General features: G+C 47.7%; 1 protein-coding gene across 1 annotated transcript; it reads left to right on the top strand.

Annotated features, from left to right (window-relative positions):
- Positions 1–854: 854 nt before the first annotated feature.
- On the top strand, positions 855–12,823 carry LOC144173606 (uncharacterized). Its single transcript, XM_077701958.1, has 2 exons — positions 855–2,302; positions 12,559–12,823. The coding sequence occupies exons 1-2, from the start codon at positions 2,085–2,087 to the stop codon at positions 12,755–12,757; spliced, it is 417 nt and encodes a 138-aa protein (XP_077558084.1). The 5' UTR covers positions 855–2,084; the 3' UTR covers positions 12,758–12,823.
- Positions 12,824–17,810: the final 4,987 nt, after the last annotated feature.

The raw sequence follows: 17,810 nt of genomic DNA, 5'->3' as shown, positions 1-17,810 counted from the left end.
AGTTGCTGCATAGCAGAAACCTAATTTTGTTTCAAAACTTGCAAAAGCATTTTCGAAAGCCCCACAGCACAGCAGGCACCTTTGGGTTGCTTGACCCCAATGCTGTGCGAAAAATTCTGACAAAAGTATGCCAACTGTGCGTATGTTAGCAGAAGTGGAACTTTCTTGTGGGAAAATTTATACAGTGGAAAAAAGTTTTCTGTCAATGCATTACTACATACACTTTATAGTTACAACTTAGGGAAGCAGATAACGGGCTCTTGAAAGGAATTTCCCTTGAGAAGTTCTGCATACAAGTTTCTTAGTAGTGAAATCTTTGCTAAAGGGGTTTTAGCAGTTAAAAGTAGTAGAGGTTCTACTGTTAATAGCCGGTCAGAGAATAATGCTCATTTCGTATAGCAATGTCTAAACGTCACTGCTTGCACAGTTAGTCTGTTAGCAAGCACTAGAGACGCAGCATATGAGAAGGAATGCAGTTTCAATGGACTGTGTGTTGAGAGGCTTCAACAAGTATTGAAGGCCAACTGCACTGAAATTTCACCTCGGCTGAATTTATTTTTAACGTGCAGTTCGTACCACCATGCCAACCGAGACATGACAGCTCTGCGAAATGCATTGTTAAATGGTTATAAACGTTTAAAATAGCACCGTCGTAGGCGATGCTGCACGTGCCGGCAGATTGCGCGAACAACCATGATGCGGAAGTGACATTGCGGCCGGCCGGGTGCTTGTTTCTCCGGCCAGCCAGGAGAACTGGTCGAGTTCCACTTGGTGCTCTTCTCCAAGGGCTGCTGCAAGGGAAAAGCGTTGTGTGCAGATTTGCTCTGGCCGGCTAATTGTAACGCCACTTTAGCCTGGTTACAAGGGCCGCTCTTTTCTCAATTTCTTTTTCAAAACCACCGATTTTTTATGGTAGTTTGCTCCATGGATGCGTGTGTTTCAGGTGTTATATTTTGTATCTTGCAGTCTTTTTAGGCAGACTATACAGAAATAAGGGTTTGAAGAGGTCGGAGTTTTTAGTGCAGTTGGCCTTTAAAGATCCCAGGTAGTCTAAACAATGCAGGGCACTCCACTATGGCTTATTTTCTGGCTGCGGACAGGATGTGACAGGGTTGCACATCTGACAAGGTGGGCAAGATGCTGCAACTGTTTCCCTTCTCTTCCTTCACTCCACACTACTCGTTCACTCGGTTATTTCTGCATCATTCTTTGCTCGAGGTTGAGCATTGCTTGCGCGTGACATCTTATAAAAGGGGTTTTATCACTTTTAAAAACTGCTTTGACAGGCTTTACAGATGGAAAAAAATAAAACTGTCGTAACAATAAGGGAAAAATTGCAGAGCCTTTATTTTTAGGTCTAGTCCTTAGCTTGAAGAGATTCATTCCGCTTCGGCAAGTGTTACAGTAGGTAAAAAGAAAACTAGAAAACAGAAGGGAAAAATGTTTTTGAAAGTTGATTGTTATACCCCTGTCTCATGGGCACTTTAAATCGCGATTGGGTCGACCAGGATCGAGCGCAGTCTTGATCGTGTGCTGCTTCACGGCAATTTCAATCATAATCGAGCCCGATCCCACTCGAACTCAATGCTGGTTTCTTAAGCGCGATTGAGGTTTCCAAGCGCGATCAGACAAAAGCGGTGGTACTGTCATCCCCGCTGAGTAATGGCACAGAAGTTGACAACTTCAACTAACGCCACAAATTGTATCAAATAACTTGACCCAAATAAGCATGCGGTAACATTTATATAGTTATGTATACATACGACCGCGCAAAATTATTAGCCGCCGGCCACGAAGTACATTTTTAGTGCCATCTGGCACGAAAAATGTGAGCGCAACCTGTGCAGCTTCTCGATCGGGATTGAAACGTGCCGTGTACCAGCAGCGGTGTGTCGATCGAAAAGTCTATCGCGTTTCGCTTCAATTTGGATTGATAGTGCCCGTGTGACAGGGTATTAGAGTTCAGTTTTTGTTAGTGTGGAGAGATTGATTCTATCATAAGCTATGCCAGTGAGACCTGTTTATGTACATCATCTCAGCTTCTTGTTTTCTCGGTCACATGTGATTGAGAGGTGCTTTGGGTGATGGTTGCTCCTACCCCCCTTGTTGGTCCCGCAGTGCCCCCCATGGAGCCGTCGTCCTTGTCGGACCCGGCGGTGGGGGGCGTCCGGAGGCGTATTCTCCAGTGCCCCTACTGCCCCTTTGTGAGCCGGTTCGAGAGCGCCATCCGGCGACACCAGCTGCGCCACACCAAGGAGCGGCCGCACCGGTGCGACTTCTGCCCACAGAGCTTCCAGCGCAGGTGAGGGGGAGGGGAAGGGCTCTTTGTTAATACTACAGCTTCAGGGAACAGAAGCCGGCCTTTACTGAGCTTTCTCATTGCCGTTTCGTGACTTGGGTAGCCTGCGATGATGAGTAGTGCTAGAGTTGAACCCCGCAATAACAAAATCCCTCAATAACAAATTTCTCGCGTCTACAAAACCTGGCAGTTAACAAAATCAAGAAAATGCCTAGCGCTCGCATGTGGCGACCACCCTGCGCCCCCAGCGCACGTTTGTCAAGCCAAGCACCCGCCTAGGGAGATTGGCAAAGATTAGTCAAAAGAACTCCAGCGCTCGCTGTAGTCGGGGCAACACTTGCTCGTAACGAGAAAGACTCGAGCTTTTGGCATAACCGTGGCAACATTTGCTCGTAACGAGAAATATATGTGGTAGTGTACGCCCCTCCAGGGTCACGTGCAATGATTATCTTTTCCGAAAAATGAAAAAAGCTCACACTTACGGTAACAATGATGGAGTTAAGGACATTGTGGCGGCGAAGAAGAAGCAAATGGGCATCAACCATGGACTTAAACCTTCGTGATGGTCATGAATATTGCGCACAGCTTCATTACCTTCATGTTTTATGTGTTAGTGTGAGCTTCCATCATTTTTTTTTTTTTAATTATAGCTGCATTGACATTGATGTGTTACTGGCAGGTGTACACGTCTCCAGCTGTGCCGACTTAGTACTGCTAGTATGCTTTGTGTATGGTTGGACATTAAGCCTGGGTGTCACAAATTTGCTTACAGACCAAAGGACAAACTAGTCCAAGCTTCTAGTATTGTCAGGCACACTGTGCGATGGAAAAGGGTTTACGCTAAACAATGGTGTGCTACTGAGACACTAGCGGAACCGTTCTCGTCATTCTTACGTCTCGTGTGCAAACGATGGACAGAGGTGGAGTGCGCACTGAGATGGAAGAACAAAAGATTGAACAGGATGGAAGAACCAAAGATTGAACAGAACGGTAGACGGATATAAAATGGAGCTGCCGAAGCTTCGAGATGAATCCGAGCATTTCTAGTAGTGGCATCGTACGCAGAGAGGGGAAACGCAAAGGCCCTGTTGCTATCGGACCACGCTAGGAGCTACAGTTAGCAAATTATCGGCTATAGCAAACTAAATATAAACTTTGGTTGACCGCGCTTTATTTCAATGACACCTATTCTTTTATAACAAAATTGAAACCTCCAGAGCCGCCCGCAGTATTGGGTATAACAAAGAAATATTTGACCAGGAGGCTAAGAAGGTACTTGGAAAAACCCCCCGTAGTCCAAAACTACAGAAGATAAAGGCCCTTTTGTTCGTGGACACTGAAAAACTTAATCCTGCTCAGTGCTGTGAGCAGCCCCCAGACAAAGATCACATCCTTCACTAAATAAATAAGGATGCAGGCCTGTTTTGTCAAGTGAGCTTTGTTCTGTTGTAATTTCTCGTACTCATGTTCCGGTTTATTGAGCTTGAAATGCAACAAGGAGAAAGGTAAGGGTTACTTTGCTTATAGTGGGTTTGAAGCCTTAAAAAATGCATTTTTGTATCAAGTATTTTTGTGCGAGCCAGGTTGACGATTAGTTATAGGCGATTTTTACCTCTACTGTTGCAACTAATATTGGTTATAACAAACTAATTTTCTGTCCCCATACTACTTCATTATAACAAGGTTTGACTGTACAAGAAAAAGAAACCGCAGTGGTCAGAGACAACGATTCGACTCTCCATTGTCATTCGAAATTTGTCAGTGAAAGCGTCTGAGCGGTCTGAAAAACCTCTTAAAGCTACTCTGCAATAGGACCTTTCAGAATTAAATTGGCATGGAGTGTGGCGGAGTTTGGTTCAGTCTCTTTATTTGTTCTCGCCACGAAGTCGAACTGCAGGTCTGTAAAATGACTCAGTCCAAAGTATGCTCATCCAAAGTATGCTCATCCAAAGTATGCTCATCCAAAGTATGCTCACTGATTGTGGATGAAATGAGAATTTGGCAGAAGCTGCTGTACAATAAAGAGAGGCATTCATTTGTGATGTTGACATAAGCTCTGAGCTGCAACATCTTGTTGTGAAATCTGACAGCGAAACCCTGGCAAGTACAGTCTTGTGTTTTCTGCTCTGTGGCCTTCATGCCATGTACACCATACCTGTCTGGTATTTATTAACAAAAGGATGCACTGGAAAGCAGCTTGCAGAAGTAATCCGCCATGTCACCCAGATCATCAGTACATTCACTGGAACAACAACGACGCCCATCATTTCACCAACGTAGACTATGCAAGGCTAATTTGGCTAGAAGTTGAGTTTACTGCATGCACTAAGACTTTAAGGACTCGAGCAAGCCAGACAACTTCTTCAGCAAAGAGCTGTACCATGCACTGACCTTTGCCACTACAGTTAAACCTGGATGTAATGAAGTTGACAAAAGTTCAAAAGTTCTCATTACATGCTGGTTTCAGGTTAACCCTTTCCGTACTGTGAAAAAGAAAAGAAAATGTACCAAATTTACCGAAAAATGTTTTTCACTCAAATTGCAGAGCTTTTACTTCTGAAGGAAATGGCATCGTTATTTCGATAAAATAATGTTCCTTTATTTCTCTAATTGTGTAAAAAAAGATTGCTCCAAGATGGTTTCACATGGAACCATTATTTCGGAGAAATAACGTTCCTTTATTTCCTTAATTGGGTACAAAAGAGTGCTCGAAGATGGCTTCACCACATGGCAGCAGTGTCTTGCAAAAAAGCGCCGCGAGGGCTCCAAAATGACCGATGACGAGTATAGTCGTCATTAGTCACTTTAGTACAAAATCTCATGACGACTATACTCGTCGATGGGAGCGAAAGGGTTAAATGGAGGTTTTAATGGCGAAGCACCTTACGGGCTCGTGCGTCTCCTGTCGCTTGATGACAGGAGATGCAGAGACATCTCCTGTTGTCAAGTTGTCAAATGATGGTCAACAAACAAGTGTATATAATAGATAAAACCGGTTCAAAATAAACTAACATGACAAAGAACATGATAAACATGACTAACATGATAAATAAACTAACATACTTTGGGGTAGCGTGACTCCGGTAGAGTGCAAGCGCTTGTATTAGGGGGACGAGCGTAGCTCATCTTCGGGGGGAGCGGTACAACCTGTGTGGACAAGCTCAGCTAGTCTACGGTAGGCAGACGGTTAAGGCTCGCGGGATTGAACCAGAAACGAAGCCAAAATGCTAGAAATCAGTGAAGGTGAACTCGCCCTTCAGGGATTTATTTCACGGTGAAAAACTGCGCGAGTTGCGCCTGCCACTTTCGCATGAGCATAGGCACTACATGTGCACGGCACTTCAGAGAAGGAAGGTCACTTACCCCTGTATTAACAAACGTAACTTGAGGATCACTTTTGCCTTTTGACACTTTCGGGCGCCTTAACGTGCTTCAAGAGCCAAGCGGGGGCTGAAAGAGCACCTTTTTTGCGAACTTGATTCCTGGCCGCGGCGGCCGCTTTTCTGATGGAGGCGAAAAGCAAAAACGTCGTGTGTACGAGATTTCAGCGCACGATAAAGATCCCCAGGTGGTCAAAATTAATCCGGAGCCCTCCACTACGGCGCGCCTCATCGCCTGCGTCGCGTCGGCGCGTTAAACCCTACAATCAATCAAATCAATCTGTTTACCGCACTCAAAATTGTTGACAGGATGATAGCTGAGATACTGTACCGGGCAGCAATATTTTTATTTCTCGCCGGCGGAGACGGAATTTGAAATTACGAGCTTGCCTTGAAAAAAAAAGGGAACTTTTTTTTTCAGACAGCAGAACTCGTCACCGATGAACCTATACCACAGGTAAAAGTGTAGACGTGCCACTACACGCCAATAGAATGGTCTAGCGCCTCAAAACTTATGTCTCGAAATGAGACCACACTCACATTGGGAAACGCACTGTAGTTTTGTAGTTTGCTGTGCCGGTGAAAAAAAAGTTACGTGGTGTGGTGTGAGGCTGCACAAGCAAAACAAGAAGTGGATGCTTTGTAAGCCGCGGGATGGCGCTGGCCACTTCGTTCATCATCATCATTAGAGCAAATTTCGTTTTTAGGCGAGTCTAGACATTTTCGTAGCTGCTGGCTCCTGACAGTAATGCTGGTATATTCACTAAATGTGTGCATTTTTCGGGCCGAATTTTTAATAAAAGTGCAAAAAGCAGTGACTGGCCAGCTTGCAGACTTCGTTACATCAAAGTTACCCACCGCAAGATTTCGTTACAGAGAGGTTGCAAACACATGGGCTTCTATGGGGGTGGCAATGGGGAATTGAAAAACTTCATTAAATCCGGGAATTCGTTGCGTAGAGGTTCGTTACATCCAGGTTTAACTGTAAATCAAACGTGGACTGCATTCGTCATCTGCCTGCTGTGGAAAAGTTTCAGTTCGTTCTGACGCTGAAAATTTCCAGCGACCCCGGTTGAGTCAGTGTTTGGCTTTTCTCACCCAAGTGCTGGATGCATCAGCTGATGTGAAGAGTGCAACTTGCTGCCTCGAAAAGATGTTAAGGCAGGTATCGTGGCGGCTTCCAGAGGCAGCAACGTTTAGAGCTTCACGTTTTTCGCACTGAGTCAACTTGTTGCAGTTCAGCAGAGATGCCAAGTAATCAGGGACCTCGCTGACAATTGCAGCACGGGGTCTGAAAGAGCGCTAAGAGAGACCATTAGTCTCAAGTCCTGACGTTCCCAGCCTTGCAACTAGCGTCTCGAGTGGGGCCAGTTGGTTCATTCTGAACATACAAAACAGCGCAAAAAACGAGGACTAAGAAAGAAGGGCACAGACGAGCGCTGACAAACGATTGTTTTGTCAGTTTGTCGCTCAGCGCACTCGTCTGTGCCCTTGTTTCTTAGTACTCGTTTTTTGCGCTGTTTTGTATGTTCGGCCTTGCAATGTTCGGAGGCTTCATTGTTCTCGCTGTAAGTGAGCGCATACCCTGCGCAGACCTCACCGCAGTGCTTCAGGGAGCAAAGAGCAACATTCCCCACCTTGGACTGATCAGTCATCAAGACCGTAGTAGGACTCTTTCATCCAGCGAAAGAGCTTGTCAAGCTTCCGGTGGGACTGGGGAGACTTCTGGTCTGTGTGCTTTGACATCAAAGGTTACCTTTAAGCCTCCTGAAGTTTGCACGCAGAGGAGCATCTAAGTTCTCGAAAGCCTCCCGGTCCTGAGCTGTGACAGCAAAGGCCCCACACGCGGCAGGGGCCTCTTGGAGCTCGTTGCCAGAAAGTTCATTCCCCCCTTCTCACAAATTTTGCTCACGGAGCAACTGATCAAAGTGCTTCCGTCAAGCTGCTGGAGCACAGGCATCTGTCCTAAAAAGTGCTGAAATTGTAACGCATATCACTGGTTCAATTGCACCTTTTATTTTGAAATATAACATTGTGTTTCACCCATTTCACATATGCTCTTCACATGTATCATTCATACCGATGTCGTGTGGCAACATTGAAGTATAAAATGGAGATGAGTGATGTATAGTTTAATTAGTCCAGCCATGCAACACTTTCCTCTCGCATATTTTGGAGCCTGTGTTCTGAGGCTTGCTTTGCTTCTTGTTTGGAGTAAAGAAATGTTGCCAGTCCCGCCGTGTTTTACATATGAGTTACTAAAGTGGTCTAGTGGAGGACTTCATGCTCTGAAGGATGTTCACACGGGCAGCAGTGTGTCCACTTAAAGAGACACTGAAAGGAGTATTGACACGAAATTTTCGAGTTACGTTTTGTTTGCTGTTATGGGTGGCTACCAGCCCACTAATCATATAATGGCACATCAGGCGGTCGGTCGCAGTGTAAATAATAATTTGCAGCCTCGTTTATGTGTGTCAGTTTCGGTTTTGACAAAACGAACACTGAGACGGCCACCGTGACAGGAGTGCGCTCGTGACGTTACCGTTCTTGTCGCACCGCTGCCAGTCTGGACGGGTGCGCATCTCCGTCATCCCCATGTGCCTGACAGCATGACGTCAGTCACAAAACGGTGACGTAACATCCACGCCAAAGTAGCGCACACCAACCGTAGCCAGCGCGTTGGCCACATCACAGGGGCCCCCAGTCAGCAGTTCGGAGCCAGGATTAGTAGATGGCGTCATGCTGATGCCGATTGCGGGAGGGTATCCGTTCTCAGCTTTCTCGTGCACTCTAAGATTAAAATGGATTTTAAATATGTTATACTATACGGTTACTTTAGAAACTTGCCGGGAGATATTTCCGTATACAAAGGAAACCTTTTACATAGTTACCTAGGCTTCGAAATTTTGTATCAGTACTCCTTGAAGCAAATAACAAGTTGGGATCGAATGAAAGTTTGATTGCTCCGAAGCCCTCTCAGCGTTTATTCAGCGGTGAAAGATGCTTAAATTGCCGAGAAATTAGCAATTGAAAACACATTTCATTGCTCGTGCCATTTCATGACGTTTCGTGCGACGTCAACGATTGCCAGAAGAGAGCGAGACAGCGGTGTGGTCTAGCAGAAAAACTAAAAACTACCGAGCGAACCATTGTGCCACAGGAACCACTGGTCGCGTACTCGGCGCATACAACAAAATAACTTGCCCGCCTCACTCTTCCGTCACCTGCCACTTTCTGTGCGTCAATCTTGGTGCTGCATGGGACGTGAGATGGTGGTTAAACGATGTGAAGGTGCTGCGCGACCTTTTACTTCACCTAGTGAACAGCGCAACTGAAGCACAAACGATGACAGGGGCGCTCTTTTGATTTGCATTCTCGTTATGGGTAGTCAGGTTTCAGTCGCTTCGATGCACTCGGCTTGAAAATGTGGGGCCATCTGTTAGTGTAGCTTGCAACAGCTTGCAACACTAATTTTTTTCCGTAGCGATATGGTAACGCTAACCGCAGCATCGGTTGAATGTTTTGCGAAGCGAGTTGCCTATGAGCCCGTCTGCCAGAAGTGTGCCTAGGGCTCTTACGAGTGCCCAAACCACTGCAAACTAACGCTGTGGCGCCAGTAGGGAATGAGAAACGTGCGTAACATGATACAAATATCATTTTACATAGGTATGCACCATTGTGGAAGTACAGCAGCACGCGATGCCCTGAATCAAAAGACCCGGTTTGGCACACACATTTTATGAAACTTCAAGACAATCAAGAAATGGTTTCGAACAAACCCAACGTCACAGCATGCGCTTTGAGGCCGAAGCGCGAAATTAAAGGCGATCGATTGCTTCCTCTTCGTCATAAGGGTAGCACTCACTTCTTGCGATTTACAGGGGCAAAAAGTCACTTCACTCCGGCGCAAGCCGAGAAGGTTTTTAAAAAAAACTCGCGCAGACTCTATGTACCCGGTGCGGGGATGAATCACCGCTAGTGATAATTCCAGCATAGTAAGCACAGTTCCACCCACATGAGCGCGGCGTCGAATTTCATCGCAAAGCAAACGCAACCACAACACACACACAGCTTCAGCCTCTGCCGACCTGGATGCAAAACTTTGTTCAGGCAGACAGCGCTATGTGAGGGAGTAAAAAACGGGTTCTATCAGACACAAATTACTGTCCACAGAAGAGTTGAAGTGTGGAAGGCCAACGCACTTCTTGCCGCCATGATGTAAACACAGACATGTGACTTTGCCAAACCTGCAATAACCATTGCAACCGCCACTTGGCTTGGCAGCTTGCAAATGTCGGCACGCCTTGAATTATACTTGTACATTTATAATTGTTTATGACTTATGAAAGTTATTGTGCAAATAAAGATTTTATGTGTTTCTTTGAGACGTGTGTGCGGTTCTCGCTCTGTGGTTCGTCACGTGACTCTTGGCACATCTGCTCAGTCGCCGTTGATGTCATCTCTGCTGGGCGGCTGATAGCTTCATTTTTTTTATTTTTTGCACGCTTTTTTCCAAGGTATTGACCCAAAGACTGGTATACTATTCGTTTTCTATGTATGCCAATCTATATATTTAGACCGACTTCAGTTTTGTCTTCAGTGTCCCTTGAAAGGTACCGACCACAGCTGAAGCTATCAATTATCAATCAGTAGCTACACTACCGGTTTATAATATGGTCTGATGAAAATTTAAAGGATAGTACAAACACTATCCTTAGTGGCTGCCCTATTAATACTTGACAATCGGGATCTCTAGATGGCCTGTAATCTCCAGCTATGAACACTGTACTATCAGTTACAGACTATTACAAAACTGCCGGTATAGGACTATCACCAGCCATTTACAATGAAGCTATAGAACAATCATTTTGATAGGCGATGACCAAGAACACTAATTGAGTTCATCGGGGCAATAATTGCCCTTGTCGTTAAAAAACAGCATCACGAACGTTTGAAAATTATTTAGTAGCTGGAAAAAAACTGTAAATCCTGCTGAGAGGGCATGTCGATGTGTTATAAAAATGATTGATAGTAGTCTGTCCGGTTTTCTTGTAGGCTATGAACTTATCGTGGATTGATTTGTCTAACCCGAATCAGCCTTAATATAAAGCTTGTTCATGGGATCAAATTAAACTCCAACAGGTCAGTGTCTCCCTATAGAAATGTATATATCTGAAGGAGGAGATCAGTGAGTACTGTTGCTAGTCAAAACAATGTTGTAAGACGACCATCAGGTTGTGCATGGTATAGTTAGCATTAAGGAAATTATCACCACTTGACTTCTATTTTAATCCCACCTCTACTACTGTCCATGTAGGCGCAACTAGAAAGTACATTTTGGGAATTTTGTGACAAAAAGCTTGTGTCTGAAATGTGCATGCTTCTGCTCTATGCGCCGCCGGTGTGACAAAGGAAAAAACAAAAGAAAGAAGAACTTGTCCACACCATTTCTCGACACCTCCCCACAATATGCAGCGCGCCGGCTCCAATGGAAAAGTGGGCGACGTTCCAGGCATATAGTTAAAGGAGGCGATGGGCCGATATAGCACCCAGCACACATGCTCGCTGATGCTAGATCCAGAGACCAATGCCATTGGGTGTCTGTGGTGTAAACACCAGTGATGGAATGCTGACCTTCACAGCCTACACCATGCCTGGGAAATGCAAAACAAACATAGACACTTGCATGCATAAGCACATTGCATGGCTGATACAAGAAAAAGATGGTTAAAAGAAAAGCTGCTTCACATCTAAATGTCGTTTCAAATCGCACGCCATCAGCCGCAAAGGGTTCGCACAACATCCGACAGATGGTGACGAGTGTACTGGCCAGTAGGAAGACGCAGTGAAACATCCCCCTCGCGAGGGGCACGATCAAATGCAGAGCATTTCCGGGGGTGCACGACGTTAAGTAGTTTGCGTTACGTTAATGTTGTTGCACTTGTGGCAACTGCTGACGAGAGAGCGCTCGTCAGCAGTAATTTTAATGAGTCAACGATATAAGGCGCGTTAGTAGCGTCCCATTCTGTGTCGGCTTTGAGGCGCAGTGGTTAGAGCACCATGTACATTGCGTTCCGCCCGCAGGGTCGAGGGATCGAAACCTGGCGCCGGATAGTATGTTTTTTTTATATAGTAGGGAGGGGTGCGGTGCGGACTACGGACGTCAACACGGGTGACATCGTGAGTTACTGAAATGCTCTGCATTTAAAAGCTTTCTCCCACGAAACTTTGAAGTCCAAAATCCAAAGTGCTTCGACTGTGTCTCAGAATGGCACAAGCGGATAGATGTCGGCTTCATAACGTGAAGGACACAGGTTGGATTCCGATCACACGGAGCGTTTTTTTCGTGAGGCGCTTGATGTGCCTTCGCTTACCACCATCATCGTTTTGGGAAACCCACTGTGTAAAGTTGTCTTTCGGGCTGTGAATTTCGGTGCAACATAAGATGCCGTCAGTGAGGCATAGAAATCTTCTCTTTGAAAAGAAAAAAAGAGAAAACACCTGTTTTTATGTTTTAAAGTTTCTTCATTCATATGAAAGACTAATTTTCAGTATATGTGCACCCATTTACTGTCATCACCCTGAATCTTGTGTTGCATCGCTGCATCCATTACCAATAGTATTGCATCACTCGAATTAGCGTGGTGTTGTATTTAATGTGGAGGGCTGACAATCAGGGGAACAGAATGAGAGATTGTGGACAAGTACCTGATGAAGCGAAATCAGAAATTTGTAGGCGAAAAATGGACGAGGGCGTCGCAAGACAGGAAAGATTGCAGGAGCATGGGACATGCCTTGGTCCTGCAGTGGACACAGAGATTGATGATGATGATAACGATGATGATTGCATCACTGAAGTATTCACCACGCTCTCTGCAGGTACCAGCTCACTCAACACCTGCTGACACGGCACGGGGCCAAGCCTATGCCGACGGCCCGCCTCTACCACCTGCCTGTTCCAGCGCCTCCTCACCCACACGAACCCTCCAACAGCCACAGCATCCACCCGGGCGCAAGCGACTCGTCGTCCGAGGGTCCTTCTCTGGTGGACATGTGTGCGGACTTGCTCCCGTTCTGAGAACAGGGGGGAAGAACGCAGAAGTACGCCTCGAAGCATCAAATAAAGTGGAATGAATGAGTTGTACATTTGTGTGGTGCGGAAAGATCACTTGTGGCTTCGGGACGAGGGTGACTAAAGCGGTAAAGGAAGCTATAATTATAGATAGCATCCTTTAACGTCTAGTTTATTTCCTGGGGATTATGCGATCATGATGTAATGGGCTGTTTAATGCATTGTAATCTTTATGAAGGATCAGGGGGGTCATCATCCCGACATGTGCTCCTCTGTAACACTTGGCTATGCCTTTTGAGGAAAGCAAGTGCTGTGTCGCCTGCTCTTCACCAGCACAAGGACTGCCTTGAGGAAAAGTGGGTTTTGTCACATTATATGAAAAGACCTGAAATTGCTATTTGTATTATAAGTTTCCTTGTAAAATGAACCTTGACTGTGTTGCAGCAGCCCTTTTTTCCACATTTTCGGGGCTTTTGAGAATTGCCTGTGTGTTGTCACTGGGGAGTGAGCGGCCTGCATTGGCAACAATTTTTTTTTTTTTGCTTAAGTTTCAACATTAAAACGCTGCAGGTCACGTTGAAGTAGGAACAACCCACCGCAGTAGCTTTGTGGGCAAGGTGTTTGGGCTTGTGAGCCCAACGTGAGCTGGCCAGGGTGGCTGTTTTTCTGATGGAAATGAAAGGCGAAAACCGCCTTGTGTTGAGATTCTGGTGCACACCAAAAATCTCCTCGCATTTTAAATTGGGCCTGTGGACCTCCACTGTGGTGCACCTCGTAGCCCAGCTTCTGCTTCGGTGCTTAAAGGAGCCATGAAGACAAAATAGAACTTGGGTTTACTAGAAAGACTGCTTAGTCCCGATAACAACGACACCAATATCAACGCAATCTTCGAACAAATAACGGAGATATTAAAGAAAACGTGTGAAGCAGTCGCGACCCCCTAGTCAATTTCCCGCAACTTTTCTATGACGTCACAGAACCTTGTTTGTGCGATTGGCGGCCGCCTAACTGACCTGTCGCGACGACACATGGCTGAACGTCTGTAATGGGGCCTCTAGTTCCATTTGACCGCATCACTTGAAGGGTAACGTGCAGTTAACGCACTGAAAATTACGTTTTATTGTCGGCCCGTATGACGTCATTCTTGCTCATAACACGTCACTGTGGCGCAAAATTTGAAAGTTTTTAAATACTTCTTGCTTTTTTTTCGTTAAAAAACATCTTTTGGGGCTGTAATGGAGCTGAGTGAGATACTGAATCCTAGTTCTTTCAAATTAAACGAAGTTGTATTTTCTCTTCATGGCTCCTTTAAGTGAACCCTAACCCCAATTTATAAATTTTTGACCTTGGGAATAATGGCCATGAATTGTTCAATTATTTCGAAATGAATGGGTTGCTGTGTAGGTATCAGGCCACTTCAGCATTGGCCTGGCAATGCTAACTGAAGTGGTTGGGGACAACCTGAAAGTCTTGGAATTTAGAAAGAAACATTTGCAGAATATGCTAGTCTATGCTTGTATGTAGTAATGTCACCATGTGTGTTGTGTCTGTGATGCATTTTACGGTCCGTGTATGTCGAGAATAGTAAGCCTGGCCGCTGAAGAGACTGGTCTCTTTCATTTCGTTTATCAGCCCTTAACAAGAGAATTACGTGCGCGACGCTTTCATTTTTTGTTATTGTTCACGATTGCTTGTAAGGACCTTTGCAGGAAAATCATGTAATGGGGGAGAGAAGAGTTACAAGCATGAAAGAAAAAGGCCTAATGGCCAAGACCACAAATTACACACTGCTGGGCATAAGTAGTAGAAATCATGACTTGGTGCAACATGACACAGTAGCACCGTGTCATGTTGCACCAACACGGGTTCAACTTAAATTGAGAATGACTCAGCGGGCAATGGAGCAGAAGATGATAGGTGTAACATTAAGGGACAAGAAGAGAGCGGAGTGGGTCCCTTTCGTACTCGTTTCATTCCAATTGTTTTGTATAAGCCCCTCCTGCTTGGGTCAAAGTTTTGACCTGCAGTATCTGTAAGAAGAAGAAATGGACGTGGGCAGGGCATGTAATGCGAAGGCAAGACAACCGTTGGTCATTAAGGGTAACAGAGTGGATCCCTAGAGAAGGCAAGCGTTGCAGGGGGCGGCAGAAAGTTAGATGGGCAGATGAGATCAAGAAGTTTGCGGGGATAAATTGGTCGCAGTTAGCACAGGACCGGGGTAATTGGAGATTAATGGGAGAGGCCTTCGCCCTGCAGTGCAACGTTTTTAGATACTTTTTGAGATCCGTATCTCCCCGCCGCGGCCATGGAGAGAAGGCGGCCGGCCGCGACTCGCCACCGCGGCGCTGCGGCTCGCTAGGAGAGCGAGCGTCGTCTGCTAGCGGGGAGCGTTCCGCTCGGCGTCTCCGGTCCTCGCCGCTTCCGGCTCCGTACTGCAAAAGAAATAACTGTTCTCGGACGTTGCTCATCATTTTGCTGCGGCCGTTGCAGTTCGAGATCTATTTGAAACGGACGGTATTATGCAAAGAGTCGTATACGTACGCCCAGGGATTTGAAGCGGTGGCGAAAATATTAAGAACGACAGCGTTTTACACGAACGTTCGCGTAGCAGTGGCTGTCAAGAGTGCACACAAATTCTCTTGTCATGCCAATTGCGCAAATTTATTGCATCACGAATGATATTTTTGAGCGCGAGCCGCGAGGCTCGCGCTTATGTGCACGCGCTCGGCAATTTCTTGGTATTTTTAACTGCAGACACGAAAAACTGCGATTTGCTAAACTGCTTCGCTGTTAAAACAAACCTCTATTTTGTTTGCATGGCCCCTTTAACTCTGCTCACAGATAAGTTTTTTTTATCCACGCAACTACAGTGTTTTTAATGCTGAAACCATCCAGTTTATTTGGTAGGTACTTATCAGGTGCCCCTTCAAACGCCTTTGAAAAAAATTAGCAGTTGCTTAGCTCGGCTATGCCAGGATTAGAGTGAGCTAAGGTTCATCAATCCAATCCAGTCCGGTTCAATACAGTCCAGTCCAGTCACTGTTCCTCGCGCATGCGCAGCACGCCTCTCCAGCAGGAGCCACGCGAAACGGCTATCAAGCAGCTCCGGCGCAGCGTCAGACTTGGCTACTGCGCAACGGAGGGGCCCAGCTGGACACTCACCGGCGCCAGTGCGTCTGCCGCGGCTATAATCGCTCCTTTGTTATGCGCAGACCCAATTCTCTACACACCCGTACTCCAATTGGAAATCCAATCCAATGCTTCTCGCGCTTCCGCAGCACGGCCCTTCAGGGTCCACACGAAACTGCGCAACTTCGGCCAGTGTAGCTTACGCTACAAAATCCATAAAAGCTGTCATGTGTTTCAGTCAAGGCTAGCACGTGTTAGGTGTTTTTGGCACAGCGTCGGAGTTGTGCAAAAAAACCAGCCCAGAGGAGCACACCGTCCGGTGAAGCTGTTGCGTGGCAGAGCCAACTTTTACTGCTCTGTTAGTAACAGCGGAGCTGTTTTACCGCTGGCCTTGACGACCGTGGGGGAGGCGCTGCGGTCGCCGAGGTGAGCGGACGCACTTCACATCGGCTCCGTCGTTTATGCCGAATTTCAGAGGACCATCCCGCCTCAACCGTCCCAAAACAGTACGTACGTGTTAGATTTAGCACCCGCTACCCAGTGGCACCAGTTTTGGGCAATTTCGCCCATTCCTGCGCGTTTTACGGCCGCTTTTCCTGAGTGAGGCGAGGCCCCCGAGCTAAGCCTAACGAGGGCTACGACGACTCCGAGCCATGGCGACGGCGCGCCGCCGCCTGCGACGCCCCCGGCGTCGCTCCCGACGGGGCCGGAGGACGACGCAACGCCGTCGACGACAACGATGACATCACGGCCATGGATATAACCCCCGCCGACGGCCTCCACCGACGGCAACCCAGTCTGGACCGCAGTTCGGGGAGAACAACGATCACGGTTCCCGGCACAGCCGACGACGACGGCGCGGATTTGCGCGCCACCGCCGCCGCCGCACCGGGCGAAGAAGAAGGCCGCGCCGGGTGGATTAACGTCGCACCCCGGCGCGGACGCAAGTCGAAAGCAGGCACGGAGGGGTCCCTCCCGCAGCAGCCCCTTTCGCCCACCGGTAAGCCGAGCCCCGACTCCGCTTCGAAATCTCGCACCCCTCGTCAACCCACGCGGGCGCAGTTTGCCCGCAAAGTTAACGCGACCATGGCGAAGACGGCCAAGATGCCCAACTTCGCCCCCCGAGACGAGCACAGAGTCGTCGTCCGACCACGTGGAGGCCTAATGGTCGGGAAGGCGAGGCCGACCGAACTGACGAACGCCATCGTCAGAGCGGCCGGAATCAGCGCAAGCGAAGCGACGGAGGACACCGCGAGCCCCAACGTCGCGCAAAACATCGTGGTGCTCAGCACGCCGAGCGAAGAGCGGGCCAGGCGCTACGAAACGATCCGAGCCATCACCATGGAAGACCAAGTCTTCGAAGCCTACGCATACCGGGCGGCGCCGGAGAACACGGCTCGGGGAATCATCAGAAACATCGGGATCTACGAGATGGCCGCGGAAATCCACAGCCGCGTCGTGCACAAGCACAACCCTGCGGCGCTGGACGCCCACCGCCTCGGCCAGTTGGAGGCGGTCGTCGTTCTTTTCGACGGCGGCAAGGTTCCGTCTTACATCAAGCACGGCAGCATGATCGTGAGGTGCTATCTCTACCGTCAGCACAGGGAGGTGTGCAAGACGTGCGGCCAGGTGGGCCACCGCAAGGACGTCTGCCCCACGCCCACCGCCCGAGTCTGTTTCGCCTGCGGCAAGCAGAACCCGGGCCAAGACCACCAACAGCACTGCAAGCCCAACTGCAAGCTGTGCGGCGGCCCGCACGCCACGGGCACCAAGAACTGCAAGAAAAATTCCCCCGCATTTCCCCGAGGGGGAGAATGTGAAAGTGCGAATGCACGGTTGTCGGCCCGCTTGCGGCGCTTGCGCTCGGCCCCCGCAGCCCACCGCCTCGCCGCCTTCTCTTCCATCTCTTCCATCGGGTTTGTAGTATCAC

This window comes from Haemaphysalis longicornis, unplaced genomic scaffold, assembly GCF_048455015.1.
Source record: "Haemaphysalis longicornis isolate Haplotype H1 unplaced genomic scaffold, Haemaphysalis longicornis Haplotype H1 scaffold_3, whole genome shotgun sequence".
In the NCBI taxonomy this organism is placed as follows: domain Eukaryota; kingdom Metazoa; phylum Arthropoda; class Arachnida; order Ixodida; family Ixodidae; genus Haemaphysalis; species Haemaphysalis longicornis.
The sequence above is the reverse complement of the archived record's forward strand: the minus strand, read 5'-3'. Positions and strand labels throughout refer to the sequence as shown.